This window comes from Pristiophorus japonicus, chromosome 8 (genome assembly GCF_044704955.1).
Source record: "Pristiophorus japonicus isolate sPriJap1 chromosome 8, sPriJap1.hap1, whole genome shotgun sequence".
Classification (NCBI taxonomy): domain Eukaryota; kingdom Metazoa; phylum Chordata; class Chondrichthyes; family Pristiophoridae; genus Pristiophorus; species Pristiophorus japonicus.
In genome coordinates this window covers 31,978,551-32,005,902 of record NC_091984.1, presented here as the reverse complement: position 1 = coordinate 32,005,902, position 27,352 = coordinate 31,978,551, and the positions used below count along the sequence as shown (strand labels likewise).

Sequence of the window (27,352 nt, the reverse complement as noted above, 5' to 3'; positions counted from 1 at the left end):
GGCAGATAAATCCCCAGGGCCTGATGGCCTGCATCCTAGAGTACTTAAGGAGGTGGCCTTGGAAATAGCGGATGCATTGACAGTCATTTTCCAACATTCCATTGACTCTGGATCAGTTCCTATGGAGTGGAGGGTAGCCAATGTAACCCCACTTTTTAAAAAAGGAGGGAGAGAGAAAACAGGGAATTATAGACCGGTCAGCCTGACCTCAGTAGTGGGTAAAATGATGGAATCAATTATTAAGGATGTCATAGCAGTGCATCTGGAAAATGGTGACATGATAGGTCCAAGTCAGCATGGATTTGTGAAAGGGAAATCATGCTTGACAAATCTTCTGGAATTTTTTGAGGATGTTTCCAGTAAAGTGGACAAAGGAGAACCAGTTGATGTGGTATATTTGGACTTTCAGAAGGCTTTCGACAAGGTCCCACACAAGAGATTAATGTGCAAAGTTAAAGCACATGGGATTGGGGGTAGTGTGCTGACGTGGATTGAGAACTGGTTGTCAGACAGGAAGCAAAGAGTAGGAGTAAACGGGTACTTTTCAGAATGGCAGGCAGTGACTAGTGGAGTGCCGCAAGGTTCTGTGCTGGGGCCCCAGCTGTTTACATTGTACATTAATGATTTAGACGAGGGGATTAAATGCAGTATCTCCAAATTTGCGGATGATACTAAGTTGGGTGGCAGTGTGAGCTGCGAGGAGGATGCTATTAGGCTGCAGAGTGACTTGGATAGGTTAGGTGAGTGGGCAAATGCATGGCAGATGAAGTATAATGTGGATAAATGTGAGGTTATCCACTTTGGTGGTAAAAACAGAGAGACAGACTATTATCTGAATGGTGACAGATTAGGAAAAGGGAAGGTGCAACGAGACCTGGGTGTCATGGTACATCAGTCATTGAAGGTTGGCATGCAGGTACAGCAGGCGGTTAAGAAAGCAAATGGCATGTTGGCCTTCATAGCGAGGGGATTTGAATACAGGGGCAGGGAGGTGTTGCTACAGTTGTACAGGGCCTTGGTGAGGCCACACCTGGAGTATTGTGTACAGTTTTGGTCTCCTAACTTGAGGAAGGACATTCTTGCTATTGAGGGAGTGCAGCGAAGGTTCACCAGACTGATTCCCGGGATGGCGGGACTGACCTATCAAGAAAGATTGGATCAATTGGGCTTGTATTCACTGGAGTTCAGAAGAATGAGAGGGGACCTCATAGAAACGTTTAAAATTCTGACGGGTTTAGACAGGTTAGATGCAGAAAGAATGTTCCCAATGTTGGGGAAGTCCAGAACCAGGGGTCACAGTCTGAGGATAAGGGGTAAGCCATTTAGGACCGAGATGAGGAGAAACTTCTTCACCCAGAGAGTGGTGAACCTGTGGAATTCTCTACCACAGAAAGTAGTTGAGGCCAATTCACTAAATATATTCAAAAGGGAGTTAGATGAAGTCCTTACTACTCGGGGGATCAAGGGTTATGGCGAGAAAGCAGGAAGGGGGTACTGAAGTTTCATGTTCAGCCATGAACTCATTGAATGGCGGTGCAGGCTAGAAGGGCTGAATGGCCTGCTCCTGCACCTATTTTCTATGTTTCTATGTTTCTAACACTTTGCAATCTTTCTCCATTTAAACAATAATTTGCTCTTTGATTTTTTTCTGCCAAAGTGCATGAGCTCATATTTTTCAACATTATACTCCATCTGTCAAATTTTTGCCCACTCACTTAGCCTGTCTATGTCCTTTTGCAGATTTTTTGTGTCCTCTTCACACATTGCTTTTCCTCCCATCTTTGTATCGCAACAAACTTGGCTACATTATACTAGTCCCTTCTTCCAAGTCCTTAATACAGATTGTAAATAATTGGGGTCCCAGCACTGATCCCTGCGGCACCCCACTAGTTACTGGTTGCCAACCGGAGAATGAATAATTTATCCTGACTTGCTGTTCTCTGTTAATTAGCCAATCCTCTATCCATGCGACTATATTACCTCCCAACCCCGTGAACTTTTATCTTGTGCAGTAACCTTTTATGTGGCACCTTGTCAAATGCCTTCTGGAAGTCCGATGGAAATGCTATGTTTACAGTCAGTCCTATTTCACACTATGGTCCTCTGAGTTATTTACATGCACAATCCTAAAACCTCTTCCTTCACTTCAACATACACCTGCATCTCTTACTTCAGCTCTCCCACTTAGCACACACTCTTCAACTATTAGCTTCACCTTCATTTACTCTACTTTCTTACAGGACAAATTGGTGTGCACTGCCTGACAGAGGTAGGGCGCTAGAGGGTGTATCCCCAACCTTAAATAATTTAAGGAGAAGGCCATGGAGTTCTTGGAGAGGCACTCAGTTCTTGCCATGGGGGAGATGGCAAGGGCGGTGGCATATTGCCAGCACTGACTGAGCACTTTCTTGTCACCTTGGAACTTCACAGATACAAGCTTCTACCCTCTTCTCTCTTCACCTTAATCCCAATGTAGCAAGGTTCACCCATTCTTAGGGTGGATCTTAACCCCCCCCCCCCCCCCTCCCTATCTGTCTGTCAGACGGAAAGGGTACAGTTGGGGGATGAAAGGCACATCTGGCCTTCCCGCACCATTCCCACCTCCAACATTTTAATTGACCTGTTTCTGGCTGTGTGTTGGCTGCCCACCCTAGCAAGCGGGATCCTAACCAAAAGGTCAAAGTTGGACTCCAATTGCGTCATATCCACCCCTACTGCCTTTTAACTCAAATGTGCAGATACTCCATCCGCAAAATTAGTGAGATGTGATATAACCCCATACTTGTCTACTATCCTTCTAAAGCCTTCCAAATGATTGCTAGAGTACCTGCCATTTCCAATTTTATTAAGAATGGAACATAATGAATAATCAATTTACAGGCCAATACAATGGCTGCATTTCCCTTGCTTAATGTTTTGCTCTTTCATTTTAAATGACTTGTTATCTGACACAGTATTACAAAGCAGATTGGAATCAAATTACACAGTGTTGGATCAGTACTGAATTTATCACATGCACAGTATACATTGTATCAATTTAGCTGAAAAGCACAAGGAACTCTAGCAATCTAGCTTTAAATGTTATTTGTTTCCACCAGAATGCATTTCTGAAATATTCTGGCAGAATTAGTGTGTTACTTCCATTTTGGACATCATAAGCATTTGCTATTGCAGATCAGTCACTAATAACTATAGGCTTCAGAGTTGAAGACATATGAGGGTGAAATTGAACCTCATTGTACCTGTTTTCTGGGTGGAAAACGGAGAGAACAGAGGTCCAATTTAGGAGGATAGCCTTCCTTGCACCAAACAACTTATTAAACATATTTAACAGGATCTTGGTGGGGGCACTGTAGAGGCATTCCTGGTGTCAGTCTAAAAGGGGCTTAATGCCTCATGCTATTCAGGGGCCTAAGCCCTGTTCCGGGCCCATTCCCGAAATTCGTTTGCCCTGAGTGGAGCAGTTGTCGGGCCTGCTTGGCTCAGGATTGCTTAGTCTACCTGTGGCCCAAGCAGCAGCAGTTAAAAAGACTGCTGGAGTATTACACCAAAAGCGTAAGTTTGTTTAAAGATACTTACCTTCACGTGGAGCATTAGTGCTGGCATCGCAGTGGACCGACGTAGGCGTATGCAGCTCACCGGTCATTAAAATGAGGACCAAGGCACAGAATCAGCCTACCTGTTCCGGTGAGGAATCGCTTCCTGATCCCAGTTTGCACCAACAGGCCAGCTCAAACCACCTCCACGTTGTTTATTGTTTAGCCTCTAAAGCTAACCACATGAATCTATCAATCATATAAACATCTTCCAGGTTGGAAGGAATAGGCGTGGAATTTCCTATACTTGACCATGGATACGTTGCTACAACAATATTGAACCATTCCAATTATATTGGCCACATGACACCAGGGATAACTCCCCTGCGCTTCTTCAAAAGAGTGCCATGAGATCTGTTACATCCATCTGAGAGAGCAGACAGGGCCTCGATTTAACGTCTCATCCAAAAGACGGCACCTCCGACAGTGCAGTGCACTCTCAGTACTGCACTTGAGTGGGACTTGAATCCACAACCTTCTGACTTAGAAATGAGTGTGCTACCCACTGAGCCACTACTGATGCAGCAAGCTATCTGGGAGAAAAATCAGTGGGGCATTAAACAAAAATTGTGTTTTTTATCATTTTCTTTGAAAACTTCTGTTTATTAGATATTATAATATTGGAGATGAATAAAAAGGCTGTTTGACTAGACTGGTTGTAGGTGGAAGATGATGAAGCCTCCAGGAATATGTCCACCCTGAGTTGGCAATCTATGACTAGCATCTTGCTGCTTCTTCAATGATTCCATGTCCGAGCCTCAATTATCCTTCCTGGCAACCCATTCCAGCTGCTCTTACTATGCCCTTCACAACTCTGAACTTGTTGCCTCTTATAGACGAGCTAGAAACACATAAATAAAGATGTTTCAGGTAGTTTCAAAAGTCTTCATGTAAAAGATAGCAAAGGTATTTAAATGGCCTTCAGAAAAGTCTGATTCACATTTTTGATTGCACTGCATGCTTCATGGCCTGTGCGTCAGATGATGTTACAGATTCTGTTGCTATAGTAACAGCCGAGATTACGGTAAGTGATTACCACATTGCTACCTATCCGCCTTCAGGCCAAAAAAAAAGACTTCTCATTTCAACCCAAATTAATAGAATGATGTGCACAATAAATAATCATAGTAAAGAAACATTAAAACGTTTCTGCTCTTACGGGAGATGATAACCAGGCAGATTACAGTTAAAGTTCAGCCTCGTGCTTCCTGTGGACAGAGGTCCTTGAAGCATCGAAAAATTCATCACTTCTTTATTGTCTTTTCTGTATATTAATTTTAAGCACTGGTCAAGCTCTGTACTATTTTCAGTGGAGTTTCATATTATATTTGTTTCTGTAACATTTAATATAAGAGAAATGCAGAAATAGAGACCGGTCGCAATTCTAGTGTAGACTCTGTAATGTTGTAGAGTCAGATCAGTTTCAGCTGCTGTCTGCAATCAGGTTTATGAATGACAACATCAGTCACCAAAATGATTGTGGGGTAAAAGCAAAAATTTTAATCAGATCTGATTGTATAATTTGTGTTGATGTTCGTTTGAGTATATCAATTACAGTACATCAGAAAGTAAGAGCAGCAGTACAACTCATTGGGCCCAAGTTTCGAGCCGCGTCTAGAACGGCGCAGTCCCGACCTGGAAGCCCATTTTTCGCGCCACAAAGTGCGCCGAAAAAAAACCTCCAGATTCTCCAGCTCCCTGCAGGTCCTCTGGCCCTCGGCGCAGCGCAGCAGGAGCTGTAGGGGGCGGAGCCAGGTCCCTGCACTGAAAACAGTGCCGGGACCTCTGCACATGCACGCTACAGTGGGCGCGCAAGTGCAGTAGCTCCAGGCGCCCGAAACTGTGTGGGAGGGGCCCGAAGCACGCAGCCCCTAGCCCTGGCCGAATGGCCTCACTGGGGCTGCGTGAATAAGGCTCCTCCCACGGCCAGCTCCTGCTTCCTCCCGACCCGACTCGACTCCCGCTTCCCGCCCCCCGCCTCCGGACCGGACCCAACACCGACCCGACTCCCGATTCCGCCACCCCCCCCCCGACTGGACCCGACACCGACCCGACTCCCGCTTCCCCCACCCCCCGTCCCCGGACCGGACCCGACCCGACTCCCGCTTCCCCCCGCCCCCCCCGGCTCCGGACCCGACCCGACTCCCGCGTTCTCCCCCCCTGCCCCAGACCGGACCCGACCTGACTTCCGCTTACCCCCCGCCCCCCCCCCCGAGACTGGATCCGACCTGACCTCCCTCCCCCCGACCCGAACCGAACCGACCTCCCTCCCACCACCCCCTTGACCCGCGCTCCCCCCAACCCGACCCAACGCCACCTACCAGTAAATCTGGTGCTGGGGATGGGCCCTGCCTGAAGTCATGGGCCCGGCCCGTTCAGCCTCCCTCCCCCTTCTCCAACCCCCCAACTCCTTCCCCCCCCTCTCCTTCCCCCCATCTCCTTCCCCCATCTCCTTCCCCCCCATCTCCTTCCCCTCCCCATCTCCTTCCCCCCGATCTCCTTCCCCCCCATCTCCTTCCCCCCCCATCTCTTTCCCCCCCATCTCCTTTCTCCCCCTCTCCCCTTTATCCCCTTCTCCCCCTCCCCTTCTCCCCCCCTCCCCCTTCTCCCCCATCCCTCCCCCTTCTCCCCCTTCCCTCCCTCTGCCTCCCCCCTCTCTCCCTCTACCCCCTCCTCCCCCTCCCCTCGCTGTCAGAAACACAGACACTGACAGACAGAGAATGAGAGACACACACAGACAGACAGAGAGATAGAGACACTGACAGAGACACACTGGGGGGGGGGGGGCATCCCAGCACGCTGTTGGAGGGCTCCCGGTGCTGCAGTCGGTAAGTAGAAAATGTTTTACTTATTAATTTTTTTTGATTGATTTATTGGTTGATTTATTGATGTATTTATCATTTATTATTGATGATGGCTCTTTATTTGTAAAACTGAAGTGTTTAATGTTTGTAAACTTCCCTTTAAACCCGCCCCCATTCCCTACGCCTGATTTGTAACCTACGCCTGATTTTCGAAAGTGTAGACAAGGTTTTTTCGAGCATACAAGAATCTTCACTTACTCCATTCTAAGTTAGTTTGGAGTAAGTTTTCACTGACGAAACTTTGAAAACAGGCATAAGTGGCCGGACACGCCTCCTTTTGAAAAAAAAATTCTGTTCCAAAGTAAAACTGTTCTAACTGACTAGAACTGGAGCAAACTAAATGACGAGAATTCCGATTTCTAAGATACTCCGTTCTACACCAGTTGCTCCTAAAAATCAGGAGCAAATCATGTTGAAACTTGGGGCCATTGTAACTAAACCGGTGTTAAACCGCCTTCCATATCTACTTGCTGAATTTGATGCACACGGGAAATGTATGAAGTATTCCAGTGAAAAAGAAGGGCGGTAAGAGAAGGGATAACCAGCCGTGGATAACCAAGGAAATAAAGGAGAGTATCAAATTAAAAACCAATGCGTATAAGGTGGCCAAGGTTAGTGGGAAAATAGAAGATTGGGAAAATTTTAAACGACAGCAAAGAATGACTAAGAAAGCAATAAAGAAAGGAAAGATAGATTACGAAGGTGAACTTGCGCAAAACATAAAAACGGATAGTAAAAGCTTTTACAGATATATAAAACGGAAAAGAGTGACTAAAGTAAATGTTGGTCCCTTAGAAGATGAGAAGGGGGATTTAATAATGGGAAATGTGGAAATGGCTGAGACCTTAAACAATTATTTTGCTTCGATCTTCACAGTGGAAGACACAAAAACCATGCCAAAAATTGCTGGTCACAGGAATGTGGGAAGGGAGGACCTTGAGACAATCACTATCACTAGGGGGGTAGTGCTGGACAGGCTAATGGGACTCAAGGTAGACAAGTCCCCTGGTCCTGATGAAATGCATCCCAGAGTATTAAAAGAGATGGCGGAAGTTATAGCAGATGCATTCGTTATAATCTACCAAAAGTCTCTGGACTCTGGGGAGGTACCAGCGGATTGGAAAGCAGCTAATGTAACGCCTCTGTTTAAAAAAGGGGGCAGACAAAAGGCAGGTAACTATAGGCCGATTAGTTTAACATCTGTAGTGGGAAAAATGCTTGAACTATCATTAAGGAAGAAATAGCGGGACATCTAGATAGAAATAGCGGGACATCTAGATAGGAATAGTGCAATCAAGCAGACGCAACATGGATTCATGAAGGGGAAATCATGTTTAACTAATTTATTGGAATTCTTTGAGGATATAACGAGCATGGTGGATAGAGATGTACCGATGGATGTGGTGTATTTAGATTTTCAAAAGGCATTCGATAAGGTGCCGCACAAAAGGTTACTGCAGAAGATAAGGGTACGCGGAGTCAGAGGAAATGTATTAGCATGGATAGAGAATTGGCTGGCGAACAGAAAGCAGAGAGTCGGAATAAATGGGTCCTTTTCGGGTTGGAAATCGGTGGTTAGTGGTGTGCCACAGGGATCGGTGCTGGAACCACAACTGTTTACAATATACATAGATTGACCTGGAAAAGGGGACAGAGTGTAGTGTAACAAAATTTGCAGATGACACAAAGATTAGTGGGAAAGCGGGTTGTGTAGAGGACACAGAAAGGCTGCAAAGAGATTTAGATAGGTTAAGCGAATGGGCTAAGGTTTGGCAGATGGAATACAATGTCGGAAAGTTTGAGGTCATCCACCTTGGGAAAAAAAACAGTGAAAGAGAATATTATTTGAATGGGGAGAAATTACAACATGCTGCGGTTCAGGGGGATCTGGGGGTCCTTGTGCATGAATCCCAAAAAGTTAGTTTGCAGGTGCAGCAGGTAATCAGGAAGGCAAATGGAATGTTGGCCTTCATTGCGAGAGGGATGGAGTACAGAAGCAGGGAGGTCCTGCTGCAACTGTATAGGGTATTGGTGAGGCCGCACCTGGAGTACTGTGTGCAGTTTTGGTCACCTTACTTAAGGAAGGATATACTAGCTTTGGAGGGTGTACAGAGACGATTCACGAGGCTGATTCCGGAGATGAGGGGGTTACCTTATGATGATAGATTGAGTAGACTGGGTCTTTACTCGTTGGAGTTCAGAAGGATGAGGGGTGATCTTATAGAAACATTTAAAATAATGAAAGGGATAGACAAGATAGAGGCAGAGAGGTTGTTTCCACTGGCCGGGGAGACTAGAACTAGGGGGGGCACAGCCTCAAAATACGGAGGAGCCAATTTAAAACCGAGTTGAGAAGGAATTTCTTCTCCCAGAGGGTTGTGAATCTGTGGAATTCTCTGCCCAAGGAAGCAGTTGAGGCTAGATCATTGAATGTATTCAAATCACAGATAGATAGATTTTTAACCAATAAGGGAATTAAGGGTTACGGGGAGCGGGCGGGTAAGTGGAGCTGAGTCCACAGCCAGATCAGCCATGATCTTGTTGAATGGCGGAGCAGGCTCGAGGGGCTAGATGGCCTACTCCTGTTCCTAATTCTTATGTTCTTATGTTCTTATGTTCTGGGAATTCAGTGGTTGTGCTCATTAAAGTTATTTTCCGATACATTTGGAATGCAGGCCTGTAGGTAAATATTCTAGCTTAACTCACCTGTTAGGGTGAACAATATCCTATGATAAAATGTTAAAAAGGATGAGTTTAAGTTCATTAAAATGCAGTGAGTTACTGGCTTGGCAGCATAATTCAGCTGAATACCAGCCTCTGTTTGAAACCACACTTCCCCTGGAAGCTGAGTGACTAATCGCACTCTTATCATCAGATGCTCGGTGACAGGGAAGAATTGAGATCAAAGAGAGAGTTACTTGTACCAGCAGCTAAACCATAATTGACAGCTCCCACAGAAACTTGTCAAACTGCTTAGCCCTCTTGCTGGAAGAAGACTGCCTGAATAGTGGAGGGGAGGGGAAATATTTTAGTGGAGGGGAAGCTAGCCACTAGCTGCTTAGGAGTTAATTTTCTTTTTCTTGTACTTGTGATTGTCTATTAACATCTTTACACCCTCAAGCAGTTAAAAAAATAATTTAAAACCAAATAGGACATAAAAATATTTCATCTTCGAGCAAGCCAAGGCTTTGCTAATGAAAGATGCTGCTGAGTTCTCCGAAACGTTAGTAGCATGTTGCTCATTACTTGGATCCAAATTAATAACAAGTATTTTTAAATCGAGACAACTGGTCAATAACATGAATCTACTAATTAGAATTTGTGAATCGGAAATCTGCCTTTTTTGCTATCTGTCTCTTCGTCTGTCAATAAAGCATCCAAAACATCAGAATGAAACAATATCTTTGTTATGTGGTTTTAATTAAAGTTTATACATGAGAGAATCCCAGATAAAAATCACATAAATGTCACCTTAACACACGGTCTGCAGCCTGTATTTTCGTAAAGTAGATGTGTTATCCAATCCTCAATTTATGGAACAGTTACTGGTTATCTAGTGGGACAATGGGCTCAATTTTCCCCAAAGCTTCTTTTTTGGCGTACTTGAAGAGTTACGCCCGTTTTTTGGGGGCCCAAGTACGTCAACATTTTTTAACTTTGGCCAAAAAAAGCGGCCTGCTCCAAAAAAACGAAATAAATCACTGAGGAAAATTGAGCCCAATAAATAACCCGAAGCCTATATCTCATTCTTCAACCTGCTAATTCTCTTTCCCCATCCCATCCTACCTACCAGACACTTAATTTTATTGTTCCAAAGTATATTTATTTACAATTTCAAATCAAATCTTAAGTACTATATGCACAATAAATTGCACTGTTTTATCCTATAACATGTGGCCTGCAAGTCCTAACACTGAAGCAACTCATTTCTGATAATGTAAGTCACTATATTTACTTAATGACATTCTTGTTTATTCAGCTTGATCAAGTTTAAAACACCCCATAAAATGATCCCCTTTCCAGCAAAGTACTTTACGGACTTTGTTCAAAATTCTTCATGCGTGTAAAAGCTTTAACCTTGAAATAATGGCTAGTACCTTTACCACAAAACTTTGCGTTACTTTATCTGCCTGCAATAGTATCCATCATAAAATTGCAGGGCTGTGGAGAGCAAGAGCAGGATAGTGGGACTAATTGGATAGCACTTTCAAAGAGCCAGCACAAGTACATTGGGTCAAGTGGCCTCCTTCTGCATTATTCTAAGTAAAACTTTTTCTGACTGTAGTAATCAATTACTGTTAGTATGGACAGAATATTCCAATCAACAATGGGCTGGAAGAATTCTATCACTGAGGTTGTGCACCACCATGTAAGGATCCTGAAACTTATTCGTAAAGAATATTTTCCTGATTTCATTGAAGACTGAAAGAATGGGAAAAGTGGAATCGTGAGTTGTGCATATGCGCTGAGAGTGGATGAGTAATGGTGAATTTGCATGAGTCCCCAATGTGGGCAGAGATGGGGACTAAGGGGGAAAGATTTGGGTCATTTGCGCCCCCTGTTAGTGCCCCCAGGGGCGCAGACGACTTTTCCCCCCGACAGAGCACCACTACCAACTCCTGCGAAATTTCACGGGAGTTTAGCAGCGGTAACCGGTAGCGCCTCGCGTCGCTGCGCCGGTGATGACAACGTTATCTCCGTGCGCACAACCCGTTTTTGCCCCGGAACGGAAGTTTGGTAATGGAAGGGGAGAGCCCTGTCTATGCACTAGCGCTACAGCACTGCAAACTTCGCATGGCTTTGCGCTCCACTCCCGTCCCCGGGAGGACCTGCAGCGCGATATTTTGCACTGCAGTTGCTCCCGGGGGCGCTAAGCACAATATAGCTCGCGGGGCGGGACTTCCTCACCTGACACAGGAACTCCCGCCTGGTGGCTGGAACTGAATTTCACCCCCTGGTTGTTTAACCATCTGTTAGCAGGGGCATGTGTTTGGACAACCATACCAAGGATGTAGCAGCACTTCTGACTCTTACAGAAAGATGGGAAATTGGAAAAGAAGAAACTGACTGATAATGAAAAAAAAATGGAAAAAGGAGATGAGGGAGACAAAGGGAAACCAGAAGAAAAATAAGAAATAAAAATTGTGAATGTATGCTGCAGTGAAGGATGTAGCATTGGCTCTGTTTTCACAGCAATACAAGCAGAGAACCAATGACTGCTCACTTCACCATGAAATTGGCGAGGGCAGAGATTTGCACACACATCATCAAGCACTGGTTACTGGTCGCTCCCCATCAATAACTTTTATTCATTGAAGAGAACTGAGAAATAGTCGCCTCTTTCCAGGCATTAAAGTGTTAATGTTTGCACAGTGGGCTGCAAACACCTCTTTTAACTTTAACAATTTACTCTTCTTTTATGGGACTTTGCACGAGCTGCATTGGTACCAGAGTCAATGCCCTTTCTCACCTCATCTGGGCATTTTCTCTCGCCTCCATCACCTTATACAGCAATTTTGAGGTGCATCTGTATCCAAGAAGACATTGCTCCAATGCTAAAGGTGCAGGGCAAAAGCGACAGGAGTGGTGAAATAAAAGGTCAGGACCTTTTGAAAGGAATCTGGGTTTAAGAGGCAGGTTACTTTGCTGAAGTGCAGCAAACTACGCGTAAATCCTGCTCAAAACCCCACTTCTTTTTTCATCTTCTTTCCCAACCTTTGAAAAAGAATATTTTTGACTAAGCTTCCAGTCATTTCACCCCATTTCCTCCTTCATTTGCTCAGCATTCATTCCCTTATTTATCTCTTTTTATCCTCCCTCATTACAACACATTGGGATACCAACTGGGTTAAAGGTGTGATATTAATGTAAGTTATTGTTGTCAAGTGGAATTGTTTGCCTGCCCCCTGTCGGGAGTTCATAATATCTTTTATTATTCAGTCACGGGATGTGGGCATTACTGGGAAGGCCAGTATTTACTGCCCATCCCTAATTGCCCTTTCGAAGGTGGTGGTGAGTTGCCTTCTTGAATCGCTGCAGTCCTTGTAGTGAAGGTACTCCCACAGTGCTGTTAGGGAGGGAGTTCCAGGATTTTAACCCAGCAACGATGAAGGAACAGCGATATATTTCCAAGTTAGGATGGTGTATAACTTGAAGGGGCACTTGCAGGTGATGGTGTTCCCATGCGCCTGCTGCCCTTATCCTTCTAGGTGGTAGAGGTCGTGGGTTTGGGAGGTGCTGCCAAAGAAGCCTTGGCGAGTTACTGCAGTGCATCTTGTAGATGGTACACACTGCAGCCATGGTGCGCTGGTGGTGGAGGGAGTGAATGTTTAAGGTGGTGGATATGGTGAAAATCAAGCAGGCTGCTTTGTCCTGGATGGTGTTGAGCTTCTTGAGTGTTGTTGGAGCTGCACTCATCCAGGAAAGTGGCAAGTATTCCATCACACTCCTGACTTGTGCCTTGTAGATGATGAAAAGGCTTTGGGGAATCAGGAGGTAAGTTACTCACCGCGGAATACCTAATCTCTGACCTGCTCTTATATTTATGCGCCTGGTCCCGTTAAATTTCTAGTCAATGGTGGCCTCCAGGAAGTTGATGGTGAGGGATTTGATGATGGTAATGCCATTGAATGTCAAAGGGAGTTGGTTAGACTTTCTCCTGTTGGAGATGGTCATTGCCTGGCACTTGTGTAGCATGAATGTTACTTGCCACTTATCAGCCCAAGTATGTAAAAAGGAAGAGATTAGCAAAAGTAAACATGGGTCCCTTAGGGACAGAGACAGGATAAATTATAATGGGGAATAAGGAAATGGCAGAGACGTTAAACAAATATTTTGTGTCTGTCTTCAAATAGAAGACACAAAGAACATATTGTGGGAAACCAAGGGTCTAATAAGAGTGAGGAACTTAAAGGAATTAATATTCATAAATAAAAAGTACTGTAGAAATTAATGCTATGAAAAGCCATCAAATCCCCTTGACCTGACTGGCTACATCCTAGGGTTTTAAAATTGGTGGCTGCAGAGATAGTGGATGCATTGGTTTTGATCTTCCAGAATTCCCTAGATTCAAGAATGATCCCTGTGGATTGGAAGGTAGTAAATGTAACCCCGCTATTCAGGAAAGGAAGGAGAGGCTGTAGGCCAGTTAGCCTAACACCACTAGTAGGGATAATGCTAGAATCCATGTGGTAAGCAGCCACTTGGAAAATCAATATAATTAGGCAAAATCAATAGTTTTTATGAAAGGGAAATCATGTTTGACAAATCTATTGAAGTTTTTGTGGTTATAACTAGCAGGGTAGATAAGGGGGAACCAGTGGATGTCGTATATTTGGATTTTCCGAAGGCTTTTGATAAGGTGCTACACGAGAGGTTGTTACACAAGATTAAGGCTCAGGGATTAGGGTAACATATTAGCATGAATTGAGGATTGGTTAACGGACAGAAAACAGAGAGTAGAAATAAATGGGTCATTTTTGAGATGGCAGGATATAACTAGTTGGGTACCGCAAGGATCAGTGCTTGGCCCTCAGTTATTTATAATCTATATCAATGATTTAGATGATGGGACCGAGTGTAATATATCCAAGTTTGCTAATGATGCAAAGCTAGGTGGGAATGCAAGCTGTGAAGAGGACACAAAGAGGCTGCAAAGGGATATAGAGCGGTTAAGTGATTGGGCAAGAAGATGGCAGATGGAGTATAATGCGGAGTAGTCTGATATTATTCACTTTGGTAGGAAGAACGGAAAAGCAGAATATAATATTCAAGGCAAGAGACTAGTAAATGTTAGCAACCTCGTGAACCTTCTCTGAACTGCCTCTAATGCAAGTATATCCCCCTTAAATAAGGAGACCAAAACTGTACACAGTATTCCAGATATGGTCTTATCAATGCCCTGTACAGTTGTAGCAGGACTTCCCTACTTTTATATTCCATCCCCCTTGAAATAAAGGCCAACATTCCATTTACCTTCCTAATTACTTGCTGTTCCTGCATGCTAACTTTTTGTGTTTCGTGTACAAGGACCCCCAGATCCCTCTGTACTGCAACACTTTGCAATTTTTCTCCATTTAAATAATACATTGTTTTTTTATTTTTCCTACCAAAGTGGATAACCTCACATTTTCCCACATTATACTCCATCTGCCAAATTTTTGCCCATTCACTTAGCCTATGTTAGCCTTTATTGCAAGGGGGTTGGACCTTAAGAGTATTCTTGCTGCAATTATATACTACTACTACTAGGCAGTCCCTCGTAAGGAGGATGACACTCTTCACACCAAAAAGAGATGGGCTCACAGGTGTTACAATGAGTTACAGCTTAAAAGGTGGAAGATACCTGTGTATGGATTTTTTTAACGTTGCACATCAGTCACCACATGGGCTTGACAGAGCTAGGTCTTGGTCCAGTGGTGAGGATGACCAAGATGACTGGAGACCAAGCTCTGTTGCGCCTCCCCTGGGCCCAATCTCGCTGCTGTTATATGCTGCACCGCTCCTGGGCCATGACCCCACTGCTGTTATATGCTGCACCACTCCTGGGCCATGACCCCGCTGCTGTTATATGCTGCACCACTCCTGGGCCCAACCTCGCTGCTGTTATATGCTGCACCGCTCCTGGGCCATGACCCCACTGCTGTTATATGCTGCACCACTCCTGGGCCCAACCTCGCTGCTGTTATATGCTGCACCGCTCCTGGCCCATGACCCCGCTGCTGTTATATGCTGCACCGCTCCTGGCCCATGACCCCGCTGCTGTTATATGCTGCACCGCTCCTGGCCCATGACCCCGCTGCTGTTATATGCTGCGCCACTCCCGGGCCCAACCTCGCTGCTGTTATATGCTGCACCACTCCTGGGCCATGACCCCTCTGCTGTTAAATGCTGCACCACTCCTGGGCCATGACCCCTCTGCTGTTAAATGCTGCACCGCTCCTGGCCCATGACCCCTCTGCTGTTATATGCTGCACCACTCCTGGGCCATGACCCCGCTGCTGTTATATGCTGCACCACTCCTGGGCCATGACCTCGCTGCTGTTATATGCTGCACCACTCCTGGGCCATGACCCCGCTGCTGTTATATGCTGCGCCACTCCTGGGCCAATTATATAGGCCTTTGGTGAGACCACACCTCGAGTACTGTGTACAGTTTTGGTCTCCTTACCTAAGGAAGGATATACTTGGCTTAGAAGGGGTACAACAAAGATTCACTCGACTGATTCTTGGGATAAGAGAGCTGTCCTATAAAGAGAGATTGAGTAGAATGAGCCTTTAGTCTCTGGAGTTTAGAAGAGTGAGAGGATCTCATTGAAACGTATAAAATTCTTAGAAGGCTTGACAGAGTAGATGCTGAGAGGCTATTTCCCTCCCTGGCTGGAGAGTTTAGAACTAAGGAGGGATAGTCTCAGGATAAGAGGTAGGCATTTAGAACTGAGATGAGGAGAAATTTCTTCACTCAGAGGGTTGTGAATCTTTGAAATTCTCTACCCCAGAGGGCTGTGGATGTTCAGTCGATGAGTATATACATGACTGAGATCAATAGATTAAGGGATATGGGAATGGGGTGGGAGTTGATGTAGAAGTTCAACCATGATCTTATTGAGTGGCGGAACAGGCTCGGGTGGCTATACAGTCTACTCCTGTACCTATTTCTTATGATCTAATACTTTAAGCATTAAAGGCTTAAAGAATAACCTTTACGATCAATTACACGTATTGGACTTGAAATTGCGGTCGGAGGCTTCCCGCGGGCGAATGCCTCCGATCCGCAAGAAAAGTGCGCACCTACCTGATGCCTCCATATCTTCGGACTCTTATGGTCCTGGGCCTGCAGGTGTAAAGGGTCACAAATCCCAGGGATGCATGCAGTTCACAAGCATCCCTGGGATCACGTGAGCCGGCCCAACCAATCAGAAAGGAGGTTCTCATTATGCTTGTGGGGATTCCATTTACATACAAAATCCCCATAAGCATAATAGAAATCACATAAAAAATATATAAAAATAAATCATCACATTCATTAATTAAAATTCAATTTAATGAAAAATTAAATTTTTTGAAAAATAAATTTAAACGTTTTTAAAGGGGCCAAACATAACCTGAACTAATTTTAAAGGTTTTTGAATGTTTAAATTATTCTAAAATGTTATTTTAATATTTATTTAAACTCTTACTCTGGTAAAAGAAGACCCTACGCCTGCTTTTATCGGGCGGAAGAGTTTTGTGGGCATTTGCTGGGCGGTAGTTGGCCAGCTAAACTCTCCACCAGCGAATGTACATTTACTGCTCATGTGGATGATCTAACTTGACAGATCGCAAGTTCTGGGTTTTTGCACATGCGCGGTGCTTGCGGAAACCCGGCAGTTGAGTACGCTGTCATAGGCCCCGTAAAATCTGGGGCGATATTTTCTTGTTTTTTTTTTCAAAGTTTCGAGTATTTCAGCGTTTGTCTGGCATTGTGCCATCTAACTGACACCTCATGAGTTCAGAGCTGTACACTCTATTGTTGGCTGACAACAGTTCACATGAAGTAATTTGTCAATTCCCTGCCAGTTGACAATAGTAGAATACTGAAACATGCAGAGAAACAGAGGTGCTACAAAGCAGTGTAGAACGGCGGACATGCAGTTCGACACGGCAATGTCAATTCTCTCAATACAGAACATCTTTCAGATTTATTTCAGTTTTGGGGCTTGTAACAATTGATATAGTTTACCATAAGTTGCTCAAATTCACAAGCTGTTTTGTAATTAAATGTAATTGGCTTAAATGTTCGATTTTTCCAAGTTAGTCATTTTTAGTTGTAGATTTTTAACTGAAAGATACAGAGGTATAAATTCACCTTGGGCGGAGTACAGAACGGGCGAGAGGGCACCAGCAGCCCATTTTGCACTCTGCTAGCTAGGGAACAACGCCAAAAATAACGTTTTTAAATCCAGAAGTTGCTTGCATAGAAAATTCCACCTGATGGAGGCCATTTGACCCATTGTACCCGTGCTGGTGCTTGCTTACATTGGAGCTAGCTACTCTAATTGCATTTCCCTGACTTTCCACGTACCCTTTAATATTTTGCTTCTTCTACTGTTCAGTTGCCTCCCTGTGGCAACCACAGAGGAATCTCCCTGTTATCAGCCACTGGGAAAGTCGTCGTTAAAATCCTCCTCAATTGACTTCTCCCTGTGGCTGAGGAGCTCCTCCCGGAGTCACAGTGCAGATTTCGTCCCCTATGGGGCACAACGGACATGATTTTTACAGCGCGATAGCTGCAAGAAAAATGCAGGGAACAGCACCAACCCTTATACATGGCCTTCTTTGACCTTACAAAGGCCTTTGACACTGTCAACCGCAAGGGACTATGGAGCATCCTCCTCCGTTTCGGCTGCCTCTAAAAGTTCGTCACCATCCTCTGCCTGCTCCAGGACAACATGCAAGCCATGATTCTTACTAATGGATCCATTACAGACCCAATCCAGGTCCGGACTGGGGTCAAGCAGGGCTGCGTCATCATGCCAACCCTCTTCTCAATCTTCCTCGCTGCCATGCTCCACCTCACACTCAACAAACTCCCCACTGGAGTGGAACTAAACTACGGAACCAGTGGGAACCTGTTCAACCTTCGTTGTCTCCTGGCCAGATCCAAGACCACCCCAACCTCTGTCATTGAGCTACAGTACGCGGACGACACCTGCGTCTATGCACATATAGAGGCTGAACTCCAGGACATAGTCGACGTTTTTACTGAGGTGTACGAAAGCATGGGCCTTACGCTAAACATCAGTAAGACAAAAGTCCTCCATCAGCCTGTCCTCGCCGCACAGCACTGCCCCCAGTCATCAAGATCCACGGCTCGGCTCTGGACAACGTGGACCACTTCCCATATCTCGGGAGCCTTTTATCAACAAGGGAAGACATTGACGACGAGGTCCAACACTGCCTCCAGTGCGCCAGTGTAGCCTTCGGCCGCCTGAGGAAAAGAGTGTTTGAAGATCAGGCCCTCAAATCTGGCACCAAGCTCATGGTCTACAGGGCTGTAGTGATACCCACCCTCCTGTATGGCTCAGAGACAGTAGACACCTCAAATCGCTGGCGAAATACCAGCAACGATGTCTCCGCAAGATCCTGCAAATCTCCTGGGAGGACAGACAGGCCACATCCCCAGCATCGAAGTATTGACCACACTTGATCAACTCTGCTGGGCGGGCCACATTGTTCGCATGCCTGACACAAGACTCCCAAAGCAAGCGTTCTACTCGGAACTCCTACACTGCAAACGAGCCCAAGGTGGGCAGAGGAAACGTTTCAAGGACACCCTCAAAGCATCCTTGATAAAATGCAACATCCCCATCGACATTTGGGAGTCCCTGGCCAAAGACTGCCCTAAGTGGAGGAAATGCATCCGGGAGGGCGCTGAGCACATCGAGTCTCGTCGCCGAGAGCATGAAGAAACCAAGCGCAGGCAGCGGAAGGAGCGTGCGGCAAACCAGTCCCACCCACCCTTTCCTTCAACGACTGTCTGTCCCACCTGTGACAGACTCTGTGGTTCCCGTATTGGACTGTTCAGTCACCTAAGAACTCATTTTTGGAGTAGAAGCAAGTCTTCCTCGATTCTGAGGGTCTGCCTATGATGCCTTCCTGTTGTCCTGCCTGTTGGAGTGATTGCAGCTGGAATGACTGTTCGGTGGTGATTCTCAATGCCACGGTGTTCGTAACTGATGTGAGATGACATGGATGTTGAGTCCACACTTCTCAGATTCAACACTGAGTAAAGCATTGATCAAAAATGAAATTTCATTATAACAGTATTGTTATGAAGTGATCAGTTCATGAAAAGTGTGAAAGGATTGTCAATTGAGATGGTGGCATGCCGGCTAAAATTATTCAATTGAATTTCAGTTTAGCATTAAACTGAATGATAAAGTTGGGAGGAGAGAACAAAGAATCTGTGTTCAGCATATTTATTTCTCTGTGCTGTAGAACTCCAACAATAAGCACAGCAACAACTTAACAGGCTCAAATCATCCTGAGATACAGGGCAGCATTTGAGAATTGAACATTGTTACATGCAGATAAGTTTGTATTACTTATTTGAACTGAGAAATATTCCAAATATTGCTTGAAAGGAATTTACAATCTCTAATTATTTAACTGCAGATTAAAAATACAGCATTTTATTGTGCTGCTTTTTCTCATATATAGAACATTCAAATACTTTTTTAAATTACTCAGATCTGATCATCTTTTGTGAACTTATACTTTAACCCTGTCCACACTGAGAATGAGTTATATTTATTTGGACGGGATCAGACTGTCAACACAGCAGCTAATATAATTTGTCCTGTATAATGGGTTTCCGATACCTTAAGATGTTTCGATGAGTGACATTGTTGCATTTTTAAAACAGTCTTGTCAATATTTATAGTTCTGACGCTCAATTGGCTAAAAGTAATTTCATAAATTGAGATAGGCGGCAGGGTAACTAATTTTGAATGCTAATTTTGAAGCCAAGTGCAAGGTCACATATCAAGATTACAGAATAAAAAGATGGCTTATACCAGTGTGCACTGCTTCTCAAACATCCCATTTAAATTCAGTCCTCAGTTTATCAATGTTAATTGCAAATTAGCCAGCAATTCACATTCTAGATGAATACTATTATATGCTTCCGAAATGGCATCGATTGTTTTGTCTAATTGCAACACTGTGAATCACCTTGGGATGTCTTTTTACACTAAAGGTGCTTTATAAATGCAAACGCAAAATACTGCAGGTGCTGGAAATCTGAAATAGAAACAGCTGGGAATACCAAGCAGGTCTGGGAGCATCTGTGGAGAGAGAAACAGAGCTAACATTTCAGGTCGATGACCTTTTGTCAGAACTGGTGAAAGGTCATTGCCCTGAAACATTGGCTAGGATTTTGCTAACCTCAGCGGGTTACGTCAGTGGCAGGTCCTGACCCAGCTGCTGTCTCCATCCCGGCCTGTGAAATGAATTTCCCTAGACTGGGCTTGTTAAGCCCGTCCAGCACGCTTCCCAGGCAATTAGAGGAAGCAGGTCTGATGATGTCATTTGATGACACAACAGCAACAGGTTTCCTTAAAGGGACCATGGCCAATTTTATTTTGACATTTGTGCTGTCAGTGTTCTACAGGATTGAGGGTGCTGCAAACACTGACAAGCACTGCACAGAGGTGCACGGCTGCACCCAGGCTCTTCCATGACTCCCTCCATATGCTTATGCTTATGGAGGGAGTCACAGCACGCATGCAGGTCCTCTTCCCTTCCAATGGGCGGAAGAGACCTCTCCAGGAGACCAACACAGCCTGGTTTCATATTGCACAGGAGGACACAAGCAGGGATGTGGTCAGGAGGACCTGGGTGCAATGCTGCAAACGTTTCAATGACCTCAGTAGATCATGAAACGTTAGTACAAAGCCACACTCAACCTCATCCTGAAATGCCTCTCATCACATCCCCATCACTCTGCCTTCCCTACCCTACTCCTGCACATCCTTACTCACACCAACTGAACTTGCACCTCCACCTATCCCTCTCTATCTACATGATCACATTCTCATCTCACTAGCCACCCCTCACACTCACCCTCATCCTAGTGTAATCATACCAACTAACAACACACAAGGGTAGGCACTTGGGGTTTTAGCCAATGTTCATGTAGACTTTCTGTTAATATGGTGTCAAACATTGAAATCTTTATTTTCAAAACTTTGCAATGTTGAATAGATTTGTGTGCACCTTTGGAAGTGACTTAGTGAGTTGCAGTGAATGGTGAGACATAATGGTACAGGTTGGACCTCTCTGGTCCGACACCCTTGGGACCTGACCGGTGCCGAACCAGAGAATTTTCTGAATCATGGGAGGTCAACTGGTGACAACGCTGCTGACAATGCCCGGGTGCGTTCTGTACATGTGCTGCACAGAAGCCTACTGCACAGTATTTAGTCGTCCGGAATCACGCGTTTTAAAAAAATCCTCAGGCCCAGCTTTAGTGCCTCAGTCAGCCGCCTGCCCTTCTCTTCCCTTTCCTTGCCCGCTTACCTCAATGAACACCAACACCAACACCTCAAAAAAACACAGACATATACACAAAAAAAACTAGAGATTGGAGATAAAGTGGAGGATAAAGTCAAGGAGAGACGCCGACCCTTACCCATGATCCTCCTCCCGGCGCCAGTCCATGTGTAAGCCGCGAGCAGAGCCTGACTGGTGGAAGCGGCAGCCTCCTCGCACCGAGACACACACACAACAACTCCCCGAGACTGCAGCGGCCCACACACACACACACACACACAGCAGGTTCTTGCAGTGTGGAGTGTGCAATAGATCCTGAGACAGAGAATCAGAGCCTGCCTCCCTCACTGACCTCCCAGCCCACTTTGCGCAATGCACAGACACAGACCCCCCCCCAGGAGAGACGGAGAGAGAGAGAGAGAGACAGCGAGCTGCAGGCAGCGCCATTGTACAACATGCGCGTGCTCTGTGTCTGTGGCTCCCACTCGCAGCCTGTGGGCGTGGTCCCCAGCACCAGCAGAACCCGCACTGACTGACAGCCACTCCAGCCAATTGCTGCGCACACACACACACACCGCAGCAGCACCCCACCCCAGCGCAGCCCAGCCCGCGCACTGTAACATTGCTTCAAGGGGCAGTCCACGCCGGGACTGATGTCGGACCAGGGATGTTTCCAGACTAAAAGTCCCGGACTGGAGAGGTACAAACTGTGCCCCCCACAATGGTCATGAGTGTGAAAGGAATGGCTTGGGTTTTGTAGAGATGCTTTATGGTGTTGGTGTGGGGTGATGCCACCTTGTGCACCATGTGACAGCTAAGGTGTCCAGCATTGTGAAGTAAATCTGACTATGGTGTGGTCATCCTTGGCCTCCCGAGCAGCAATGTGGTCGGGTGCTCATGCCTTCTGTCTTGTCCAGGATCAGGTGATTGCGGAGGAGGTGTTGTTGTTGATGTTGCTGGTGTGCCTGGTGCTGCTGGTGTTGGACTGATCGTGGTAGGATTCTGAGGACCAAGGCGAGACAGTATAAAGGACACCCATGCTGATGGAATACATGGCAGGTGAAGTAGAGATGACAGAAGCGATCTGTCAATGTTGAGAGAGGTAATGAGGTCAGACTGGATAAAGACTTGCAGCATGGTGAATCTGTTGTGGAAATGCAGTGAGGAAGAGCTTGTGGCTGAGGGAAGATATCTCTGTAAGGTGGGAGCTTTTACTTGACATTTGAAGCTGTCAACTCAACAGCTGATTTAATGGCCACTGAGCTCACGCCTCAACTTGACAGACGTGGTCCACGACCAGCATGGGCCCCGTGGGTGAGCTGTCAAATGCAAAAGGTAAGCTGAAAATCATTCTTAAGTAGCTCTAAACAAGCCAATAATGACCCAAATTGGGTCTCCCGCCGCCGTGTGTCGGGTCTGCTCAGCGCTGACAGACCCGACATTGGGAAAGACGTGTGGCAGTGGGTTTGTAGCGGGGTCCTGCCCGGCTGGGGGGAAGAAAACGCTTTCCCACAGTGACCGGCCACCGATCGCGCTTGCTAATCTCCGCAAAATCTGAGCCGGTAACTCAGTTTCTCTCTCCACTGATGCTGCCTGACCTGCTAAGGAATCGAGCTTTTTCTGTTTTTATAAATGGAAGTTGTTATTGCTATGTTGTCATTCCAATTTCTTCATCTAATAATTGTTTTTAAATCTCTTTATAGGCCATAACCTTTGACCCCGAGACGCATCTTCCTCGAGTTACTGCTGACTGCACAGGTTGCACTCTTTGCTATAGTGTCTGTCCCATCATTAATTGCATTACAATGATTTCTCGTTTAACACCTTATGAACCAAAGAGAGGTATTCCTTTGGCTGTCTGATGAGTTTGTTGAGTTGACATGGTCCAGCAGTGAAACATGACTTAAATACCATATCTCCCAAAAAGTATTGATTTAGTCATTCATGATATAACATGACAAATTACTGTTGCTTCAAAAGTATTGATTTTAACTTATTAATCCTAGTTACTGCAGCCATGCGTTGTCCAATTAGCCTACAACAATTGAATAAAACGTTTATGTTAAAAAAACTGTACTACTTTAATAATCAGTAAGCAATATATTTAATGTCAGGCAAGTAAGTAATAAGGCAATGGCAATTGGCTTACAGTGTGCAGACCGTTATGTGTAATTTTGAACTAATAGTTGCTAAAATATGCTTTCACTACATTGGTGGGTATCTATTGCGGACTAGCAACAGAAAATGTAAAATGCGCATCCCCTATTATTTTATTGGAGAGTTATTTCATATAATAAGGAGTACAAATATTCCAGCCTAGTAAGTAATATGGGTAAAATTTACATTAATCTCTCAGCGTGACATACATTTTTTCAGCATGTGAAGTACAATTCCATTATATTGATAAGGATATCTGCCTTGAGCATCCCTATGGAGCCTGCAGTTCCCCATTTAACTCACTTAGATCCATAGAACCTGCTGGTTTCTGCCAATACTGTTATTTCTCATAATCTGAATCAGATCCTACTTTTTGTTAATCTATCATGAAACCAATTACTGGAAAAATTGAATTCTAAATCTGCTCGAGAAAGCTGAAGTTTTATTGTAATCTGATGTATACCTTAGTTTCCAAAGCATAAGTCTATAGGAAAAAACAGTTTTGAAAGTGAATAAATTGCTCAACCAAAAGATTTCTTCTATAACATGTAAATTAACCTGAGATGTTTAATGTGCTTTTATACACCTCAGTCTGTGCAAATTATACTACATAGAAACGTTCTGTGTTGTCGATCTAATAGTTAATTCTTGTTAGTCTGGTTTTAATGTTTAATTTACTGCACAAACATATATTAGTTTTTGTTGTTACTGATTATACTGATTACCAATGTAAATTAAATTGAATTGATTGTTTAAGTAGCAGCTCATGAATAGCAGAAATTTGGTATTTTCATGGTAGTCATTTTCTTTATAAATTGACGACACTCAAAATATTTTGGTCCAGTAACCATTGTTAGAGGTTCAATGCCGTGCTTGTTCAGAGCTTTAGCAAGTGCTTTCTTATATTTTACAGTGATATAGTTAAACCTAATCTTATAACAATGAATTCTATTAAAAAGAAGCTGGTTAAAGATTTTGTTTTGGAATTGAGTGCATGTCATAGGGGTAAGTGGACTACAGGTCCACTTCTGTTTGGAATGTGGCAATATCATCTGTGGATCGCAACCAGTCAAGGAGGAATAATTCAGATTTTAATGCTAAGATTTTGATCCTAATTCTTTTTTCCCTTGGAAGCTTTGCCTGCTATTGTTCACTTTTCTCAACAGTCTAATTAAATTAGGGAGTTTACTAATGACACCTGCTTTGTGTGTTTGTATTTTGAATAATTTGTTTAATAAATGTAATATCAATAATTACGAGTCTTCTCTTTCATTATTTCTTTGTGCCAATTGGATATATCTTGCTCAAGATAAAATAGAAAATTTATAAAATTGTGTTCAGTGTTACCTTGATCAGCTTTGTTTTCATTAACCCATGTGGTGCATCAATGCTACGCTGAGCCTTGAGACCCAACATTCGAGAACTGCAATTTGCAAATATCCAATCAATGTTTTATAATCCATTGCAAAGTTATTCATCTTTATTTTTTATTTGCAATTAATTTTTTCAAAGAAACCATAGTGCATTTTCATTAGGAACAAAATTAATTTAACAAAAAAACAAAAATACTCTATTTTTGTCCAACATTCTTCACTCAACCAACACCACGAAAAACATTCATTTAATTGCTGCTTGTAGGATCTTGCAGAATGCAAATGGACTGCCACATTTGCCCGCACACCAGTAACTGCTCTTCAAAAAATAATTCATGTGAAGTCCTTCAAAATGTTTCTCAGACACATGATGTGGAACTATATAAATGCAAGTCTTTTGTTCTTTATTTAAAAGCCATAAGCAGAAAATCTTAGTTGGCTATTACGGCATAATTAAAACGCACATTATGATCACATGTTTCAGTTTTATCATCACTTGGGTCTTTTGAAAAATTACTTTCAGGGCATCCTTTAATGTATCACATTTTCCCCACCTAATTTTCATAAAAGTGTTTCCACTAATTACAATAGATAGGCTACATTTGCTAATTAATAATATCTTTGGATCATCAAAGAAATACTGTTTTAAGTACATCTTTAATGGTTTATAAAACTAATGGCAGGCATATTTAGATAACCTCTTTTTCATTAAAACAATTAAAGGGCAAATAAAGGAACAAAACTGCATAACGCTCAATTTTAACTAATTTATCAGTCTGTATACACTTTCACTTAAATTGCATATCGTTTTAATTAAATGTTTCTTTACTCACCTTCTCTAACACGGATAGTCAGTGCCTTTAGGAATTGGAAGTATAATGGTGACACCAATGCATTCCAAAGGTCAAACTGTAAAGGTCAAGTGTCAGTGTAATAAAACGATCTGTTTGGTGCTGTGCAGTTACAGGTTTAAGAACAAGTCGCATTGAGCAGCACAGTTTAAAGATACTACCATACCTTTCACAAATTCTTCAATTCACGAGATCTCAAAGGTAAATACAGATGAGGAAGGTAATTCTGGCCCTTCTTAATTCATCCTAATGTTACCCTAATGTAGCATCCAATTGTTCCATAAATGATTCCAGTATTTTTGCCTGTGCTATTCTATGTTCCACACATTCACCATTCTTAGTGTAAAGAAAATTTCCTGATATCAGTCCTAAAAATAACTTTTATTAGTTTGAACCTGTGTCCTCTAGTTCTACTGCAGTTTAATTTAAATTAATATTCCGAGTTAACTCTTTCTATACCTATTAAAATCTTATACACCTCTAGAAGATCACCTGGCAATTGCCTCCTTCCTGGGCAGTACAGCCCAAGTTCCTTCAGTCTTTCCTCATAGCTCAGACTCCTGATACTAGGGATTAACCTTGTTCCTCTTCTCTGTCCTGCTTCCAGTGCCCAGAGCACTATAACCTTCGACCACTGCCTTCTCTGACATATTTTATTGCATTGGCTACATAGTTCAACATCCTATTGACATTGTACTTTGCTGTTCTGCATGGGTAGGACATGTTTAGCTACTTCAACAACCTTCACAGAGTAAGTGTGTTTTTCCTTCCTCTGTGTAGTAGTTTACACTTGCCTGCATTAAATTTGATCTGCTGTTGCTCTGTCCATTGACATATCTTGTCCATATCTTCCCTAACCACTGACTCCATCCCTCTCCCGAGCATCAATCTGAGGGTGAACAAGACTGTTCGCAACCTCGGTGTCGTACTTGATCCTGAACTGAGTTTCCAGCCACATATCCATGACATGACTAAAACCGCCTTTTTCCACCTCTGTAACATTACCCGCTTCTGCCCCCACCTCAGCTCTTCTGCTGCTGAAACCCTCATTCATGCCTTTGTTACCTCGAGACTTGACTACTCCAACTCACTCCTGGTCGGCCTTCAACATTCCACACTCCGTAAACTTGAAGTCATCCAAAACTCAGCAGCCCATGTACTAACACATACCAAGTCAAGATCACCCCTGTGCTTTCTGACCTGCATTGGCTCGCAGTTAAACAACGCCTCGATTTCAAAATTCTCATCCTTGTTTACAAATCACTCCATGGACTTGCCCCTCCCTATCTCTGTAATCCTTTTCATCCTCACAATCCCACAAGATTCTGCCCTCTTGAGCATCCTTGATTATAATTGCTGAACCATCGGCTGACGTGCCTTCAGCTGCCTGGGCCCCAAGTTCTGGAACTCCCTGCCTAAATCACTCCGCCTCTCTACCTCTCTTTCCTCCTTTAAGACGCTCGTTAAAAACTACCTCT

General features: G+C 44.1%; 1 protein-coding gene across 2 annotated transcripts in view; it reads left to right on the top strand.

Moving 5' to 3' along the window:
- Positions 1–24,841, top strand: part of LOC139268039 (dihydropyrimidine dehydrogenase [NADP(+)]-like) — a 1,057,241-nt gene extending 1,032,400 nt beyond the window's left edge. For both annotated transcript variants that reach the window (XM_070886024.1, XM_070886025.1), the window contains one exon: positions 23,197–24,841. In XM_070886024.1, the coding sequence (XP_070742125.1) occupies positions 23,197–23,355 (159 nt within the window). In that variant the 3' untranslated portion in view covers positions 23,356–24,841. The remainder of the gene's footprint in view (positions 1–23,196) is intronic.
- Positions 24,842–27,352: the final 2,511 nt, after the last annotated feature.